The 18,787-nt window shown below is 41.9% G+C and overlaps 1 protein-coding gene across 2 annotated transcripts in view; it reads right to left on the bottom strand.

Annotated features, from left to right (window-relative positions):
• Positions 1–2,396: 2,396 nt before the first annotated feature.
• elp3 (elongator acetyltransferase complex subunit 3) overlaps positions 2,397–18,787 on the bottom strand; it is a 29,849-nt gene continuing 13,458 nt past the window's right edge. For both annotated transcript variants that reach the window (XM_061704514.1, XM_061704516.1), the window contains 6 exons: positions 11,542–11,735; positions 10,605–10,695; positions 8,767–8,832; positions 8,473–8,700; positions 8,312–8,393; positions 2,397–4,601 (listed from right to left, as the gene is read on the bottom strand). In XM_061704514.1, the coding sequence (XP_061560498.1) occupies positions 4,510–4,601; positions 8,312–8,393; positions 8,473–8,700; positions 8,767–8,832; positions 10,605–10,695; positions 11,542–11,735 (753 nt within the window). In that variant the 3' untranslated portion in view covers positions 2,397–4,509. The remainder of the gene's footprint in view (positions 4,602–8,311; positions 8,394–8,472; positions 8,701–8,766; positions 8,833–10,604; positions 10,696–11,541; positions 11,736–18,787) is intronic.

Raw genomic sequence — 18,787 nt, 5'->3', positions numbered from 1 at the left:
TACTGCTGTTGCTTTATGTAAATAGATTGTGATGTTGATTGAATTTTTTTTTTCCCCCCCCGAAAATTTAATTAAATTAGGTTTTCTTTTAATTGCCCTAATGTAATGTGTAATTGTTGTGTTCATTGCGTCAGTACACATTTCGACCATACACAATCTGGGCTTTTAGATGTGCAAGCAGAGAGACCACTAAATAATTATTTGTTGACAAGCTTTAAGACGAAAAACAGGTGCAATCAGAGTCTGTTATAATTTTCAGAGAAAGTTATAATATTTCGAGCAGGAGAACCCAGGACAACATCTGAAGAACTGCAAGCCTCCCTGGCCTCAGTTTAGGTCAGTGTTCATGACTCAACAGTAAGGGAGTCCAACCATCCATTTTCTTCCGCTTATCCGAGGTCGGGTTGCGGGGGCAGTCGCTTTAGCAGGGAAGCCCAGACTTCCTTCTCCCCAGCCACTTCATCCAGCCCTTCCGGGGGTGGGTCACGAGGCGTTCCCAGACCGGCCGGGAGACAGTTTCTACAGCGTGTCCTGGGTCGTCCCCAGGGTATCCTCCCAGTGGGACGGGCTCGGAACACCTCACCAGGGAAGCGTCCAGGAGGCATCCTAATCAGATGCCCCAGCCAATTCATCTGGCTCCTCTCAATGCAAAGGAGCAGCAACTCGACTCTGAGCTTATCACCCTATCACTAAGGGAGAGCCCGGACACCTCGCGGAGGAAACCTACTTGTATCCGGGATCTTGTACTTTCGGTCCCACAGCTCGTGACCATAAGTGGGGGTAGGAACGTAGATCGACCGGTAAATTGTCCTTTACGGAGACTTGGCTTTGTGAGGCTGTACCCGATGGCGCTGTCGTGCTTCCCGGCTTCCATCTTCACCGGGCAGACCGCGACAGGGAATCATCGGGGAAAACAAGGCGGCGGGATATGCTTCAATATCAACGAAAAATGGTGTACGGACGTCACGGAGCTCTGCACATCGACTGTCCTACCAGGGAAAATAACATTTTAGGTCGTGGGTGTGCTGGAGCCTATCCCAGGTATCATCGGGCGAGAGGCGGGGTACACCATGAACCGGTCGCCAGCCAATCGCAGGGCACATAGAAACAAAAAAAAAACATTCGCACTCACACGCATACCTATGGGCAAGTAGAGTCTTCAATCAAGCTATCACGCATGTTTTGGGGATGTGGGAGGAAGCCGGAGTGCCCGGAGAAAACCCAGGCAGGCACGGGGAGAACATGCCAACTAATCTGTAGTTGGAACACACCCTCCAATCCCCCTTCTTAAAAAGGGGGACCACCACTCCCACTCTGTCCATGCGATGTTGCGGAGGCGTGTCAACCAACACAGCCCCACAACATCCAGGGCCTTTCGGAACTCCGGGCGAATCTCATCCACCCCCGGGGCCTTGCCACCGAGGAGCTTTTTAACCACCTCGTTGACCTCAACCCCAGAGATAGGAGAGCCCACCTCAGAGACCCCAGACTTTGCTTCCTCATGGGAAGGCGTGCCGGTGGAATTGAGGTCTTCGAAGTATTTTCCCCACTGACTCACAACATCCTGAGTCGAGGTCAGCAGCGCCCCATCCCCACTAGACACTGTTGATGGTGTACTGCTTCCCCCTCCTGAGACGCCCGATGGTGGACAAGAATTTGTAGGGAAACCTACAACCATTTATTTTATTCGTCATAGGGGCTCTTTTGGCCATGCTTTGTCTGGTCCCTCACCTCACAATTTAAACCATTTCAAATATTTGTTTATTTTTACATAATTTGGGCTTCCAGCTCATAAAACCCATGAAAACAAGAATTCAAAAAATTTAAATACTGTGAAGAGATCATTTACTTTTATAGGAAAAAAAGAGAAAAATTAGGGCCCCTTTAAATCAAGCAAAATATGGTTCCATGATACTCCATTTTTTTTGGAAATGGTCTCTCTCGCTCTCTCTCTCTATATATCTATATATATATATCTATATATATATAGATATATATATGCTCCCACGACCCTAGTGAGCATAAGCAGCTCAGAAAATGGATGGATGTATATATATAAATAGTTAACGGAGCAGTACACACAAGCAGAACATAACAGAGGTGTTGACCACTAAGCGACTGTGCTGTACACGTTAAAAAAAAAAAATAATTTAAAATAACATTTAAATCTTTTCAACAACGCCACTAAGCCTCTCTGTACAAGCGTAATAACAGTTCAAATGTTTAGCGCAGGAGCCATTAAACAGACCTGTCTTCCACCTGTTTTTTTTCTAAGAATATGAGAGAATCTTCAAATCTGTTTTCCACAATGAGCACAAGCATTTGTTTATGACGAAAATGCTACGGGCAATGAAAAAGTAAACATATGGAGCAAGTGCCACAGCCAAAATCCTTCATTCATATACAAAGGTACCTTGAGTTTATTTTGTTCTGTGACCATTCTCGCAACTCACAACAAATTATGCATCGATAATCCCCATTGAAATGCCATTAGTCCGTTACAGACCCCCAAAATACAATTTACATTTTTTCTAATCAAGTAGCACTGTGTATTGTAGAAAAATAGAATTTTGTTTAATAAAAAGTAATTACTGCATGTTGGGACAGCTGTAGTGTTCAATGTGTGTCTTTAAGGGGCATGGCGTCATCAGTGACATCAGGAATTTGGCTGGTTCGTCTGCGTGTGAGCATCTGGGCGGGAGCTTTGGCCCTACTGTGACTCCATCCGAGTGTTCCTGTTTTGTATTTGTGTGTTTGACTGTTGGTCCTGTTCAATAAATAGCTGAAAGAGGGAGCTGCGACTGTCGCGCGACCTTTTTTTTTTTTTTTTTGACTTCCCTCCAGTAACAGCAACAAAACAAAAACAAATCTAACAGGTGGCAGCGCATAACGCGTGTGAAAAAGGGGCTCCAACCTTCACCTTAGTAGAATAGCAGGACCTGCTCTACTTCTGAGAGTTTTACAGGGAAGATTAAACCAAAGTGGCTCCTGCACAAGGGGGAAACAAAGTCAGCAACACTGAGAAGTGTGGGAGGGAAAGTCCTTCGCCATTTCACAGCTGATAAGCACTGAGCGAGCGTGGAGAGAAAGTGTGAATAAGGCAGAAACCTCAATGCGTCAGGACCGCAACGCCAGTCACGACACGAGCGCCGCATGCAGGAAATTACGCACCGCTGTTCTGCTTCAGTCCTCCCCGGTTGTCACAATCACAATCCTCCTTCACAATGGACCGATGTGAGACATACTATAGGTGAACGCATGAGGAATTAGTGCTTTATTGCTCATATGACAAAGCCTTTCCAAGAAATGTGGCTCCACACAGCAGTCAGTCAATTATCAATAGACAGAAAACGGATGGCGTTGTAATTGCGGAGGCTGTGTCAAATGAGCCACTAAAACACTCTTACGGGGGCAATCATTGACTGTGTCCTGCAGGGGCTGGCATCCTCATCATTGGGGGAGGATATCAACTCGGGGGTGAATGACCTTTTGGCGGGAGGAGGAGGGGGGAGTTTTCACTCGCACAACTCATGATGTCATATTTTGTACTTTATTCCTTAGAAAAACCATAGTTCACATTTCTAGCTACTAAAACCATTCGTATGCATCCATGAAATTGGATTAAAGGAATGAAGGGAACCAATTTATGTGGCCTAAATAGTCACATATAAATCAAAATAGTGTAATTACACAAACATTAGCAGGTCAGGACATTCTTCTCTTCTACAAAATTAATACCCACTTGGCTCATCATAGACGGTTAATTGTGATGTTAATACTGGTTTCGCATCCTGGCCAAATGAATATTCAAATTGTGTGTACTATTCGCTCCAAAATATTTGGAGAGCAAAAGGAAAGCTTGTCTTCTAATTCAAATATCTGTCATAGGCTGGATTTACACTGTAGGTCCAAGTGCTCAATTCGGATTTAATGCCTACGTCGATTTCTTTTAGTGTCCATGGCAGCTCAAATTGCATGTTGCAAAAATAGTACTTAAATATTACTAATGTTAAACAATATACAACATATAGTGGTCTTGTCTTACTTCCACCGCCCTACCTATTAATTTCCTCCCCCCCATCTGATGGCCACCATCATTATTTTGCTTATTTAATGATTGACATACCATGTACCATATTTCGAGGATATTTCATTGTCAGTAGGTACTTTTAATTTAAAGACTGTGTTATGATGTTTATTTACTGTTTGGGCCAGTTCGCTTTGACAGATCTGATCTGTGCTTTCATGCTGTACTCACATTGGCAGATATCCAGTATGGACTAGCACTCGTGTCACTTGAACTGTGCAGTGTAAATCCAGCCATAATGTCATCCAAATAAGGCTGGGGCTTGTCTCGAACCAACCAAGTCCTGGCTTTACCTGCAGAGTTTTGGATGCAGTAAAACTAAAAGGTGTGAAAAAGAAAACACATTGTCCAAAACCTATGCTTAAGATAAAATTCTCGATGTGTTTGTCCGTCTATTATGCTGATAAAAACAAAGACCATGTTCAGTCTAATCCAGGTCCATGTAGATGCTTAACCATGTAAGGTCCTTCCAACTCATAGCCCATCTTCCTGTAGTAGTTCCTTGTTCCTACACCTGGAAAGGAGAAGAGCAGCAACTGTAAGGTCGGTATTATTAGTGAAACTCCGCAAGTAACTGACGCCCCCCTAAAAGGACTTGGATGCCACAAGATGGCAGACTACTTTTGTCTAAATGAAGCTCCCCAACTCATTTCAAATTGTTTCCTCGACACCAAGACGCCAGCCGATGGTGCCAAAACAATTCAGTTATTGCTTTGGCCTGAGCACAAAAAGAGCAAATAGGTGACTTTTTCGCTGAATTAATGGATGTTACAGTAATAGGAAGAGGCACAGAGGGTGTACCCAGCTCCAGCACGCCCACGATCCTAGTGAGGATAAACGGTACGAAAAATGGATGGATGGAAAATGAGAAATTGTAAAAAAAAAAAAAATGTATTCTATTTATTTATGTCATTATCGTTTGTTTTTTTTATAAAGTATACCATAGAGTGCTATTCTTCTCATTAAAAAAAAACATTACAATGTTTCTTTTTTGGGGAGCTGGAACAAATTAACTGCATTTCCAATCATTTCAATAGCGAAAGAGTGTTCCAGTGTTTTGAGTTACGAGCATGGTCAAGGAATGGATTAAACCCGTATCTCAAGACATCACTGTACAATGTTGAATGCTCTTTTTTCTGATGTCAATTTTACAGTGAATCTACAACCCCAGTTCTAATGAATTTGGGACGTTGTGTTAAACAAATAAAAACAGAAAACAATGATTTGCAAATCATGTTCAACCTATATTTAATTGAATACACCACAAAGACAAGATATTTAAAGTTCAAACTGATAAACTTTATTGTTTTTAGCAAATAATCATTAACTTAGAATTTTATGGCTGCAACACGTTCCAAAAAAGCTGGGACAGACGGCAAAAAAGAGTTGTGGAATGTTGAGGAATGCTCATCAAACACCTGTTTGGAACATCCCACAGGTGAACAGGCTTATTGGGAACAGGTGGGTGCCAAGACTGGGTATAAAAGGAGCTTCCTTGAATTGCTCAGTCATTCACAAGCAAAGATGGGGCGAGGTTCATCTCTTTGTGAACAAGTGCGTGAAAAAATAGTCAAACAGTTTAAGGACAATGTTCCTCAATGTACAATTGCAAGGAATTCAGGGATTTCATCATCTACGGTCCATAATATCATCAAAAGGTTCAGAGAATCTGAAGAAATCACTGCATGCAAGCGGCAAGGCCGAAAACCAACACTGAATGCCCGTGACCTTCGATCCCCCAGGCGGCACTGCATGGCTTGCAAAGCAAAAGCCATTTATCAACAACACCCAGAAACGCCGCTGGCTTCTCTGGGCCCGAGCTCATCTAAGATGGACTGATGAAAAGTGAAAAAGGGTTCTGTGGTCCGACGAGTCCACATTTCAAATTGTTTTTGGAAATTGTGGATGTCGTGTCCTCCGGGCCAAAGAGGAAAAGAACCATCCGGACTTTTATGGACGCAAAGTTCAAAAGCCAGTATCTGTGATGGTATAGGGCTGTGTTAGTGCCAATGGCATGGGTAACGTACACATCTGTGAAGGCACCATTAATGCTGAAAGTTACATACAGGTTTTGGAGAAACATATGCTGCCATCCAAGCAATGTCTTTTTCATTGACGCCTCTGTTTATTTCAGCAAGACAATGCCAAACCACATTCTGCACGTGTTACAACAGCGTGGTTTTGTAGTAAAAGTGTGCAAGTACTAGACTGGCCTGCCTGCACTCCAGAGCTGTCTCCCATTGAAAATGTGTGACGCATTATGAAGCACGACAACGGAGACCACGGACTGTTGAACAGCTGAAGCTGTACATCAAGCAAGAATGGGAAAGAATTCCACCTAGAAAGCTTCAACAATTAGTGTGCTCAGTTCCCAAACGTTTATTGAATGTTTTTAAAAGAAAAGGTGATGTAACACAGTGGTCAACATGACCCTGTCCCAGCTTTTTTGGGACGTTTTTCAGCCATAAAATTCTAAGTTAATGATTATCAGTTAGAACATTAAATATCTTGTCTTTGTAGTGTATTCAATTAAATATAGGTTGAACATGATTTTCAAATCATTGTATTCTGTTTTTATTTATGTTTAACACAACGTCCCAACTTCATTGGAATTGGGGTTTTAAATTGTATATTTTTGCATAGTTTCCCTTCTTTCATGTTTAAGATAATCAAACAAATGTAGACGTCAGACAAATATAACCCTAGTGAAACTATTTTGAAGTTATCTGGCCCTGTGTGAAAAAGTAATGGCCCCCTAAACCTAATAATTGGTAGGGCCATCCTCAGCAGCAACAACTGAAATCAAGCGTTTTCTATAACTGGTAATGAGCCTTTCACATCAATGTGGAGATATTTTGGTCAACTCTTCCTTGCTGAATTGTTTAAATTCAACAAAAATGGAGGGGCTTTCAAGCATAAACTGATTAGCAGAAGCATTTTTTTAGGTCATGGCACTGCATTTCAATTGGATTGAAGTCCAGACTAGGCCCCTCCCAAAACCTTCATTTTGTTTTTTTAAGTCATTGAGAAGTTGACTTGGTGGTGTGGTTTGGATCGTTAGCCTGCTGTAGAACCCAAGTGCGCTTCAGCTTGAGGTCACAAACTGATGGCTGAACGTTCTCCTTCAGGATTTTCTGTTAAAGAGCATAATTCATGGCTCCATCAATCACAGCAAGTTATCCAGGTCCCGAGGAAGCGAATCAGCCAAAGACCATCACACTACCACCACCATGTTTGAGTGTTGGTATGATGTTCTTTTTCTGAAATGCTGTGCTACATTTACACCAGATGTAACGAGACACACACCTTCCAAAAAGCTCAACTTTCTCTCCCAAAAGTCTTGGGAATTATTCAGATGATTTTTTTTGTTTTTATTGTTTTGCCCCCCAAAAGTAAGACAAGCCTTTAGGTTCTTTTTGGTCAGCAGTGGTTTTCTCCTTGGAACTCTGCCATGGATGCCATATTTGCCCAGTCTCTTCCCTATTGTTGTGTCATGAACGCTGACCTTTAACTGAGGCAAGGAAGTCCTGCAGTTCTTTAGAAGTTGTCCTGAGTTCCTTTGTGGCCTCATGGATGAGTCATTGCTGTTGTCTTGGGGATAATCTTTGAAGGTTCACCACTGTTCCATGTTTTCTCCATGTGAGGATATTGGCTTTCCCTATGGTTCGATGGAGTCCTAAAGCTTTAGAAATGGCTTCTGTAACCTTTTCCAGACTGATATTAATTACTTTATTTCTCGACTGTTCTGGAATTTATTTGGATCGTGTCATTTTTGTTGCGGCTTTTTTAGATCTTTTGTCCGAGTTGATTTTGTCGGGACAGATTCTGTTTAAGACACTTCTTGATTGAACAGATCTGGAGGTAATCAGGTGTGTAATTGGGTGTGATCGGTGAAAATTAACTAAAAATATTGATTTGCCACAATTAATTCATGATTTAACAAGGGGGGTAATTACATTTTCACACAGGGCCTGGTAACTTCAAAATAGTTTTTTTCGCCTAAATAAATGAAATCATTTAAAAACAGCATTTTAAGTTCACTTGGGTTATATTTCTCTGATAATTACATTTGTTTGATGATCTTAAAGTGGGAAAACTATGCAAAAATATTAGCATTTGAGAAGGGAGCCAATACGTTTTCACGGGACAGTATATGGGGGTTCCCTGTCATATACATGTTTGCAGATGGGTCAAAAGAAGTCATCCCGTGCTTCTAATTCAAACCTGAGATGACTGCCAATTTATAGGAGCCATGTTCGTCCGTGGCAATTCTCTCCGCTTCTTCCATCAACATCATGCCGAAGCCCTAATGAACCAAGATAAATCATAGCAGTTAAACTACACTTTAACTGCAAGAGTGTCGCATCGGTTTCTGACTTGTGTACCTGATGTTGGAACTTGCTGGGGTCCCGGCTGCTGACGGGGACCACGCTGCCGTATACGTGCAGCTCGCGGACGATGGACACACCGCCTTTCAACTCTGGTCGGAACGACTGCGGGGAGCAGCGGCGCAACCGCAGCAGTCCTATCAGAATGTCTTGCTCGGGATCCTCGTAGGAGAGGAAGGTTTCCCAGCTACCGTTGGCCACATAGTCCCTCCGCACTAGCTCAACCTGAACACACGAGGAAGTATTGTGTGACTCTTTAACAGAGATGGTCTCCAGGATGCTTTTGCCTACCTGGTAGGGTCGAATTTTGTGGTGGATTTCCTGAATGCCCACTTCTCTGGTTCTCACATCTCGACACTGCACACAAGGAAAGATTTAACTGCGGGATACACACACATTCTGACATTTGGGACGAATTGGAGCATTCAGGATGTGCACACTTTTGCGACAAGCAGAGTGTACATTTTTCTTTTTCAGTTCAAATCGACATGGCATATGTGGCATTTTTCAAGTTTGGAAATAATTTATTGTGGTCTCAATTTATTACATGAGGAAAAAAGGGTGTTCTCGTCCTATACATTCTGTACACATTGATGTGAAAGTGTTTTTTTGTTTTTTTTTGCAAAGTTTCCCCACTTTAATGCTTAAGATCATTAAACAAATGTAAATATCAGACAAAGATAACCTAACTAAACATAAAATGCAGTTTTTAAATGATGATTTTGGTTATTAAGGAAAAAGAAAAACTATTCAAAGCTACCGAGAACCTGTGTGGAAAAAGTAATTGCCCCCTAAACTTAATAACTGGTTGGGCCACCCACAGCAGCAACAACTGAAATCAAGCGTTTTCTATAATTCGCAATGAGTCTTTCACATCTCTGTGAAGATATTTTGGCCCACTCTTCATTGCAGAATTCTTTTAATTCAGTAACACTGGAGGGTTTTTGAGCATGAATGGCCCAGACTTTGACTAGGCCTCTCTAAAGCCTTCTTTTTTTTTTTTTTTTTAATCTTTCATAAGTTGCCTTGCGGCACGGTGGATGACTGGTTAGAGCGTCAGCCTCACAGTTCTGAGGACCCAGGTTCAATCCCCGGCCCCGCCTGTGTGGAGTTTGCATGTTCTCCCCGTGCCTGCGTGGGTTTTCTCCGGGCACTCCGGTTTCCTCCCACATCCCAAAAACATGCAATAATTGGAGACTCTAAATTGCCCGTAGGCATGACTGTGAGTGCGAATGGTTGGTTGTTTCTATGTGCCCTGCGATTGGCTGGCAACCAGTTCAGGGTGTACCCCGCCACCTGCCCGATGACAGCTGGGATAGGCTCCAGCATGCCTGCGACCCTAGTGAGGAGAAGCGGCTCAGAAAATGGATGGATGGAAGTTGCCTTGCTTATGTGTTTTGGATCATTGTCTTGCTGCAGAACCCAAGTCCGCTTCAACTTGAGGTCACAAACTGATGGCCGAACATTCTCCTTTAGGATTTTCTAGTAAAGAACAGAATTCATGGTTCCCTCAATTAATAATTGACACTTAGTTTTTCACACAGAGCCAGGTAGCATTGAATAGTTGTTTTTTTCCCCCCTTAATTAAATAAAATCATTTAAAAATTGCATTGTATGTTTTCTTAGGTTATCTTTGTCTGATATTTACATATGTTTGATGATACTAAACAAAGCAGGTAGGTAGTCGCGGTAACTAATGATACACACGCAATATTTGTGACTGCATTACAATGACATTTTTAATTAAATTGCTAACTCGTTTACAAGGAAAGCAGTATATTTAATGTTTGCACGTAGGTTTGCTGTGTAGTGAGGTTGTAAAAAGGGAACTAAAACTTGAAAAAGTTGGCTGATGAATGTTTAGGGTTGCCAGCAGGTCCACGGGAGTCTTATGATGCTGGTGTTATCAGTTGGAATGAACTCAGGGGAGGTGGTTCACTTCTATTCTATACTCCATTAGTTCTGATCTATTCTTGGCAGGTTTATAAATCTGTCCTCTTCTCCTACCACAGCAGCTAAGGCAAATTCCGCGGTTAGCATCAATCTGATCTATGATCTGAGGGCTTTGGTGATCCCGGTGAGTGTTTAGATTCTTTTTTTAGTCTTTTAGCTTAATAGGGGCGTCTTACCTCAGTGCCCATGTCCTTCATCCTGGCTAGTGCCAATTCTCGCAGGTTTCCGTGCTCCACTCCAGAGCTCACCAATGGCATGGGGATGTCCCTAATGGGTGGAGACAAAGCAAATTATTTTAGAGAAGCATGGTCCTGACCTGACTAGATGAGAAGTGAATAACAGCTGTTGGAATGTATGGGTAAAAAAATTTAGCTAAATAAAGTAATAAAAATACCAGAACCCATTTTAGTATAATCCTGTCATACAGTGTACCACTTCAAAGGACCACTAAAATATTAAAGGTCCCATATTTTAACAAATCAACTTTTTCTATTATTTGGGATGCTATATTGGCTTTATGGCACCTCAGTAAACGTGAAATATGAATTAAAATTGTCCACGCATTGCTTAGTTGCAAATTGCTTATATATGTATATATATATATATATATATATATATATATGTATACATATACATATACATATATATATATTTATATATATATGTATATATACATGTATATATACATACATATATATATATATATATATATATATATATATATATATATATATATATATATGTATATATACATGTATATATACATACATATATACATATATATATATATACATATATACGTATATACACATATATATATATATATATATATATATATATATATATATATATATACATATATACGTATATATGGTAGCTGACTAAATACTTTTTGGCCCCACTGTATATGCGCACATACTCTTTAACTAATAATCTAAAATACATGAAAGATTTTCCACATTTGTGTATCTTTGTGGTATTTTTCACTTAAAGATATATATTTATATTTCCTTAATTCCCCTCACAGGATGAATAAAGTACATCTCTTTTATGACATTAATACATCCAAGCCACCAGCCTTAGAGACTGATGCAGTTACCTTCACCCACTTACCTCTGCACACGATAAACCCGTGTCCAGGGTGGCACCAGCGCCAGGATTCGGGCCACCAGATCGACTAGGGTGCTGGGTGTATAGCTTTTGTAGCGGCCCGTCTTCCATAGCTCATACAGGCCTGTGCCCCGGATCACCAGAGTCGGATAAAGCTTTAAACCATCGGGCCTGAATGCTGGGTTCTCAAAAAACTCCTGCAAAAAGACAGATAAATGTTGTAGATTGTCAATGTACAGATTCCCTAAATTGTCTCAACCAGAATCTCTCTAAATCCGTGCTTGCTCTCGACAACAAGAGATGACGCTAGATTTTTTTTCTGTAGGCCGCTTTGGTTGTCAATCTTTATGGCTGCTGGTGTAACATGGGATTGATATGAAAATCAAGTAATTGTTAAGAACTTGGTCGATTAAGTGGAACTGATTGTTGATTGATTGTGCATTACAACAATTGAGAGTACAACATGGAAGTAACCAGAAGAGGCACTGTGTTGATATTCAATTGAGTTCAGATCATGGTGTATAGTCCGATTATTCTTCCAGGGCCATTTGTGGGTATTTTAGGATGTGTGTTTTGGTTCTGCGGCACGGTGGATGACTAGTTAGAGCGTCTGCCTCACAGTTCTGAGGACCCGGGTTCAATCCCCGGCCCCGCCTGTGTGGAGTTTGCATGTTCTCCCCGTGCCTGCGTGGGTTTTCTCCGGTCACTCCGGTTTCCTCCCACATCCCAAAAACATGCGTGGTAGGTTAATTGACAACTCTAAAAAAATTGTCCGTAGGTGTGAATGTGAGTGCGAATGGTTGTTTGTTTGCATGTGCCCTGCGATTGGCTGGCAACCAGTTCAGGGTGTACCCCGCCTCCTGCCCGATGATAGCTGGGATAGGCTCCAGCACGCCCGCGACCAGAATGAGGAGAAGCGGCTCAGAAAATGGATGGATGGATAGATGGATGTTTTGGTTCTTTGTCCTGTTGGCGGACCGATTACCTGCGGCTGAGACCAAGCTTTTTGACACTGGGCAGGACATTATGGTCAAGAATGCCTTGATACTCTTGAGATTTCATTGTACCCTGCACAGATGACAGCTGCATCAAAGCAGCCCCAGAATGTACTGTAACTGAGCCTCCGCCATGTTTCATAGTATATATAGTCTACTTTTCTTTGTACGCTTAATTTTTTGCAGCTGTAAAAATACCTTTATAGATGTGACTTGCCAAAAACCTCCAGTTCTGTCTCATATGTCCAAAGGAAATTCTCCCAGATCGTTGTGGCTTATCGATATGCATTTTGGCGAATGCCAGTCTTGTCAGTTATTTCATTAACCAACAATTTTGTCCATGAGTAAGACATCACGATTTCTAGTGCTATTCTATCCCGTGTACTACTACAGTAAATGCATGATTCCACAAGAATGATTAGAAATACCATTCATCCAAAAGTTGCGCCTATGCCTTACTCATGAGGCCAGTAACCGTTCCTGTCAAACAACAGCAAAAAATGTCCATCACGCTACAATAGGTTTTAAAATATAGCCATAAAATTTGCACCATTAATCCAAGCTTTGCTGCACTGCCCCACAGAGATGGATGGGGATATAAACTTTTCTGAATGTGAATTACTCTACTTGACAAAAAATAAAATAAAATAAATAAATAGACAGAGGGCTGTTTGATTATACATTTTAGATTAGTTACTGTAGTTGTCGAGAAATGATGGGGGGAAAATAAATATATATCAAAAGAATGGTCTCTGTGCAAAGTTCCTGACTCAAACGTTATGAACAGCCACCCACTGTATAAAGTGGATGTCAAAGAGGAGAACACGAAAAGACAGCTCTGAATTATTCAATAAAACCAAACAGATGAAGCAATCTGGATCTGTGCAGTGAATCAATATCATTTCCTGCCATTTTACACTTCCCTCTGCTGACTGTCAAAATCGGCACCGAGAACGTTTGAAAAGAGTCTTGAAAATAGGTTGTCGTCACTGCTCCCACATCATTAAATCGAATCGGAGCAGGACGGAAACCTGACTGCAATAATATTATACTCCCACCTATAAAAAAGATTAGTTGTGTGACCTTTTGTTTGGCTTACTTTTTATTTAGTACTCATATCATACTGTAGCTCTTGTTACATGGAGAGAAACCCTGTTGAGGACGTCTCTCCCTGGACAGAGAGCATCTGTAAACGAGAGATAACTGAAAGAGGATCGCAGGCGAGAGGGGAATTGTAATCGAATTTCACTATCAGGACAACCATGGAGACGCAAGGAGGATGGAGAGTTGTGCTATAGATGCTCATTGCCTGCCTGTGGCTGTCATCCGGTCTGACAGCTGCATTTTTATAAGATCACATCATAAAAAAAATGGAATACATTTGATTGCTATTACGAGACAAAAATAATATCTGGGCTTCCTCTGGCTCAACACTACTGGAGTTGTGCCAATGAGGCTAGAATTCAATTTTCAAGGAGGCTCAATTGATAGAAGATCTTTCCACCGAAATCTCATCTGATGCTTGCATCATATCAAAAGCGTTTGATTTGTTCTTGCCAATTAGATGATAAAAATAAATATGAGATTTCAAGACAGAAGCAGTGAGGCATATTAGTTGACTCTGCATCCTCGCAACAAGAATAATTCAGGTTGGGTTGACTGTCTGAATCCTGATTTGGACCTTTTCGTTATCGTGTTTTCCCTGTGCTTGTGTGGGTTACCCTAGGGTACTCAGGCTGATGTCAGATTTTAATCACCTAATTACTTGAAAAATCTGCAAATGCTTCCAGAGTCTTTAAATGGTATCTAATTCAGGTTCAGTAGCCTTTAAATTCATTGGGAAAACTGCTGACTCGACTGTTGTCCATACAATAGTCAATAACACCTTCCACAAGAAAGGCGAGCCACATAAGGTTGTTGCTCAACAAGATGGATGCTCTTAAGAGTTCTGGATCTAAACAGATTAACACAAAGGATTCCTAGTGTCAAGCCACTCCTGAACCAGGTACAGCATCAGAAGTGTCGTACCAGGGCTAAGCAGAACAAGTCCTGGACTATCGCTCAGTGGTCCAAGTCAATAATTTTTTCAGAGGAAGTTAATTTCACATTACATTTGGGAATCAAAGACCTAGATGCTGGGGGAAGAGTGGAGAGGCCCAAAACACAAGCTGTTTGAAGTCAAGTGTAAAGTTTCCACAGTCAGTGATGGTTGGGGTGCCTTGCGTCATCCAAAGGTACTGATCCACTACATTTTCTTAAGTCCAAAGTCAGCACAGCGCCATAGCAGTAAATTTTAGAGCAACCTTCTGCTGACAAGCTTTATGGACATGCTGATTTAATGCAACAGCACTTGTTGCACAACAGACTTGGCACCTCCACCCAAAGCCAAAACTACCAAACGCTCTCAACTCAAATCAACTGTATTTATATAGCACTTTCACAACAGCCGCAGCTGTACCAAAGCGCTGTACACAAAACAAATAATACAATCGTAAATAACCAAACAAACAAAATCTCACAACTAGATTGCTTCGTAATCACAGCGAGAAGCTGCTGAGGCAAAATGGAGCGCACTCTTTGGCTCCAACCTCTTGATTCAGTCTCAATCGTCTCAACAGAAAATGACAATGTTCTATCAATATGGCACTGGTGTCGAAATTCACAGAAAATTATGATAGGTCACACTCAATCACCATCCCACATCAGCGCCTTGCATAGGAGGGCTTGAAAGTAAGGGCAGGGTTTACTGTCGTACCGTGATACTAACAAAAAAAAAAATACAATTAAAAATTTAAAAAATATTTTAAAAAACTCTCGCTGTTGTAACACGTGCAGAATGTGATTTGTCATTATCTTGCTGAAATAAGGAGGGGCGTCCATAAAAAAAGACATTGCTTGGATGGCAGCATATGTTTCTCCAAAACCTTTATGTACCTTTCAGCCTTAATGATGCCTTTACAGATGTGTAACTTCCCCATGCCATTGGCACTAACACAGCCCCATACCATCACAGATGCTGGCTTTTGAACTTTGCATCCATAACAGTCCGGATGGTTCTTTTCCTCTTTGGCCCGGAAGACACGACGTCCACAATTTCAAAAAACTATTTAAAATGTGGACTCGTCGGACCACAGAACACTTTTCCACTTTGCATCAGTCCATCTTAGATGAGTTCGGGCCCAGAGAAGCCGGCGGCGTTTCTGGGTGTTGTTGATAAATGGCTTGTGCTTTGCATAGTAAAGTATGTAGCGCCAAATTGTATTTACTGGCATTGGTTTTCTGAAGTGTTCCAGAGCCCATGTGGTGATATCCTTTACGCACTGATGTCGGTATTTGATGCAGTGCCGCCTGAGGGATCAAAGGTCACGGCATTCAATGTTGGTTTTCGGCCTTGCCGCTTACATGCAGTGATTTCTCCAGATTCTCTGAACCTTTTGATGACATTATGGACCGTAGATGATGAAATCCCTGAATTCCTTGCAATTATACGTTGAGGAACATTGTCCTTAAACTGTTCGACTATTTTCTCACGCACTTGTTCACAAAGAGGTGAACCTCGCCCCATCTTTGCTTGTGAATGATTGAGCAATTTAGGGAAGCTCCTTTTATACCCAATCATGGCACCTACCTATACCCAACTAGCTTGTTCACCTATGGGATGTTCCAAACAGGTGTTTGATGAGCATTCCTCAACTTTCTCAGTCTTTTTTACCACCTGTCCCAGCTTTTTTGGAACGTGTTGCAGCCATAAAATTATAAGTTAATGATTATTTGCTAAAAACAATAAAGTTGATCAGTTTGAACATTAAATATCTTGTCTTTGTAGTGTATTCAATTAAATATAGGTTGAACATTTTGAGCCAGCATGTGTTTAACACAACGTCCCAACTTCATTGGAATTTGGGTTGTATTTCTCAAGAACAGAAACAGTGTCCCACAATTTAGAAATCCTGATAAAAAACACTGTAGCTACTTCTTTCTTCCATATCATTACTTTCTGCAACTGTCTCATTCATCGGCTGCTTTCAATGGGGGTCCATGTGTGACTGCGATGGCAGAAAAAGTTTCATGGAACTAGGGTTAAAAGATCAAGAGATGATTATTTTGAATCCTGGAGCTAAGACATTTAAGGACCTGCATCTCTTAGAAGCACGGGGAATTCATGAGAGCTTAGGCTTGATATGGAGGAGCGACATTCTGATTGTGGAATCTGGGAATGTGGTGAAATTAATTCAGTGGAAAGATGAGTCAAGACTACAGAAGAACACAGAAATAAATAGTTGGAATTGAGGGAAGTTAAGACAAAGAAAATGGTGCACTCAGACATTTTGGAAAAAGATAAGGTGTCAAGTGGGATCGGATTGAAAGCGACATTTAATGTCCTCCCCATTGCTATCAACTTTATTACCATAGTATTACCATATGATCACGATACACTTTCACACAAGGAAACCAGTCCAAGAACCCCACAGACAGACACAATAGCGACAGACACACACCATGTACATTTTATTTAATTGTGCAATTTTATGTTTTAAAGGTGTTCAACATTTGCTACACAGATAAAGTCAAGGGAGAAATACATCCTAATTGCCATGCTATCAAGCAAGAGAAGCTTCTCAGTTATTGGTCACATAAGCAACGTAACAAGTGGCAGCCATTTTTGTGGAATTTTCATTGAAAAAAAATAAAAATTTGGAATAAGCACTTCAAACACCTCTATATTCCTACATAACAAACAAGTTAATGAAAACTTAATTGATTGCTGACATACATGACCTATTTTACGGCCCGCACTGCTCTTCTCACCAAAAATATTACATTTGCGCTACTAAAGTCAAAGAGTTTTGAATGCAAATGATGCCGTTAGAAACATCACGGTAATTTTGAACGTCGACATCTTGGAATTTTGGTCTGTACGAGTGGTTGGTGGATATTTGTAACAGAAACTTGTCACCCAATCGGAGAAGAGGTACCCCAAGTAATGAGGTCGACGTGATACGTTGAGAAATAATTAAATTTTACTCTAATTTGAAGGCTTTTTTTGGACGAGCAAAACATTTTGCAGAAATTTCATTTGATACAATGTCACAATCTCATGAGATTAAGAGGGAACCTGTGTGTGTGTGTGTGTGTGTGTGTGTGTGTGTGTGTGTGCGCGTGTAAACACACACACACACACACACACAGTGGGTACGGAAAGTATTCAGACCCCACGTGGTACCCTTCACGAAACAAAATACCTTGATTTATAACGTTAAGCGTCAAATCACGCTAAACCGTAAGCAACGCAGGCGTCGCTGCTTCGATGAATCTATCTATCCATCCATTTTCTTTCGCTGATCCAATGTCGCGTCGTGAGGGCAGTAGCTTTAGCAGGGAAGCCCAGGCTTCCCTTTCCCAAGCCGCTTCATTCAGCTCTTCCGGGGGGATCCCGAAGCATTCCCAGGCCAGCCGGAAGACAGTCTTTCCAGCATGTCCTGAGTCATCACTAGTAGGGTCTCCTCCCGGTGGGACGTGCCTGGAACATCTCACCAGGGAGATCCTAATCAGATGCCCGAGCCACCTCATCTGGCTCCTCTCAATGCGGAGGAGCAGCGGCTCTACTCTGATCCCCTCCCGGATGACCGAGCTTCTCACCCTATCTCTAAGGGAGAGCCCGGACACCCTGCGGCGGAAACTCAGTTCGGCCGCTTGTATCCGGGATCTTGTTGTTTCGGTCACGACCCACAGCTCGTGACCATAGGTGAGGGTAGGAAAGTAGATCGACCGGTAAATTGAGAGCTTCGCCTTTCGTCTTAGCTCCTTCTTCACCACAACGGACCAATACAAAGTCCGCATTACTGCAGACGCTGCACCAATCTGCCTATCAATCTCCCGTTCCATTCTTCCCTCACTCGTGAACAAGACACCAAGATATTTGAACTCCTCCACTTGGGGAAGGATCTCATCCCCGACCTGGAGAGGGCACTCCACCCTTTTCCGAGTGAGGACCATGGTCTCAGATTTGGAGGTGCTGATTCTCATCCAAGCCGCTTCACACTTGGCTGCGAACTGCTCAAGGTCGAGTTGGAGACACCCCTGAATAGACCTTACCAGGGAGGCTGAGGAGTGTGATCCCCCTGTAGTTGTAACACACCCTACGGCGAAGGAGAAGCCCTTCTTAAAAAGGGGGACCAGCACCCCAGTCTGCCAATCCAGAGGCACTGTCCCCGATGTCTACACGATTTTGCAGAGGCGTGCCAACCAGGACA

Source organism: Phycodurus eques, chromosome 18, assembly GCF_024500275.1.
Source record: "Phycodurus eques isolate BA_2022a chromosome 18, UOR_Pequ_1.1, whole genome shotgun sequence".
Taxonomy (NCBI): domain Eukaryota; kingdom Metazoa; phylum Chordata; class Actinopteri; order Syngnathiformes; family Syngnathidae; genus Phycodurus; species Phycodurus eques.
Note: the sequence above shows the minus strand (reverse complement) of the source record. Positions and strands in the feature narration are given on the sequence as shown.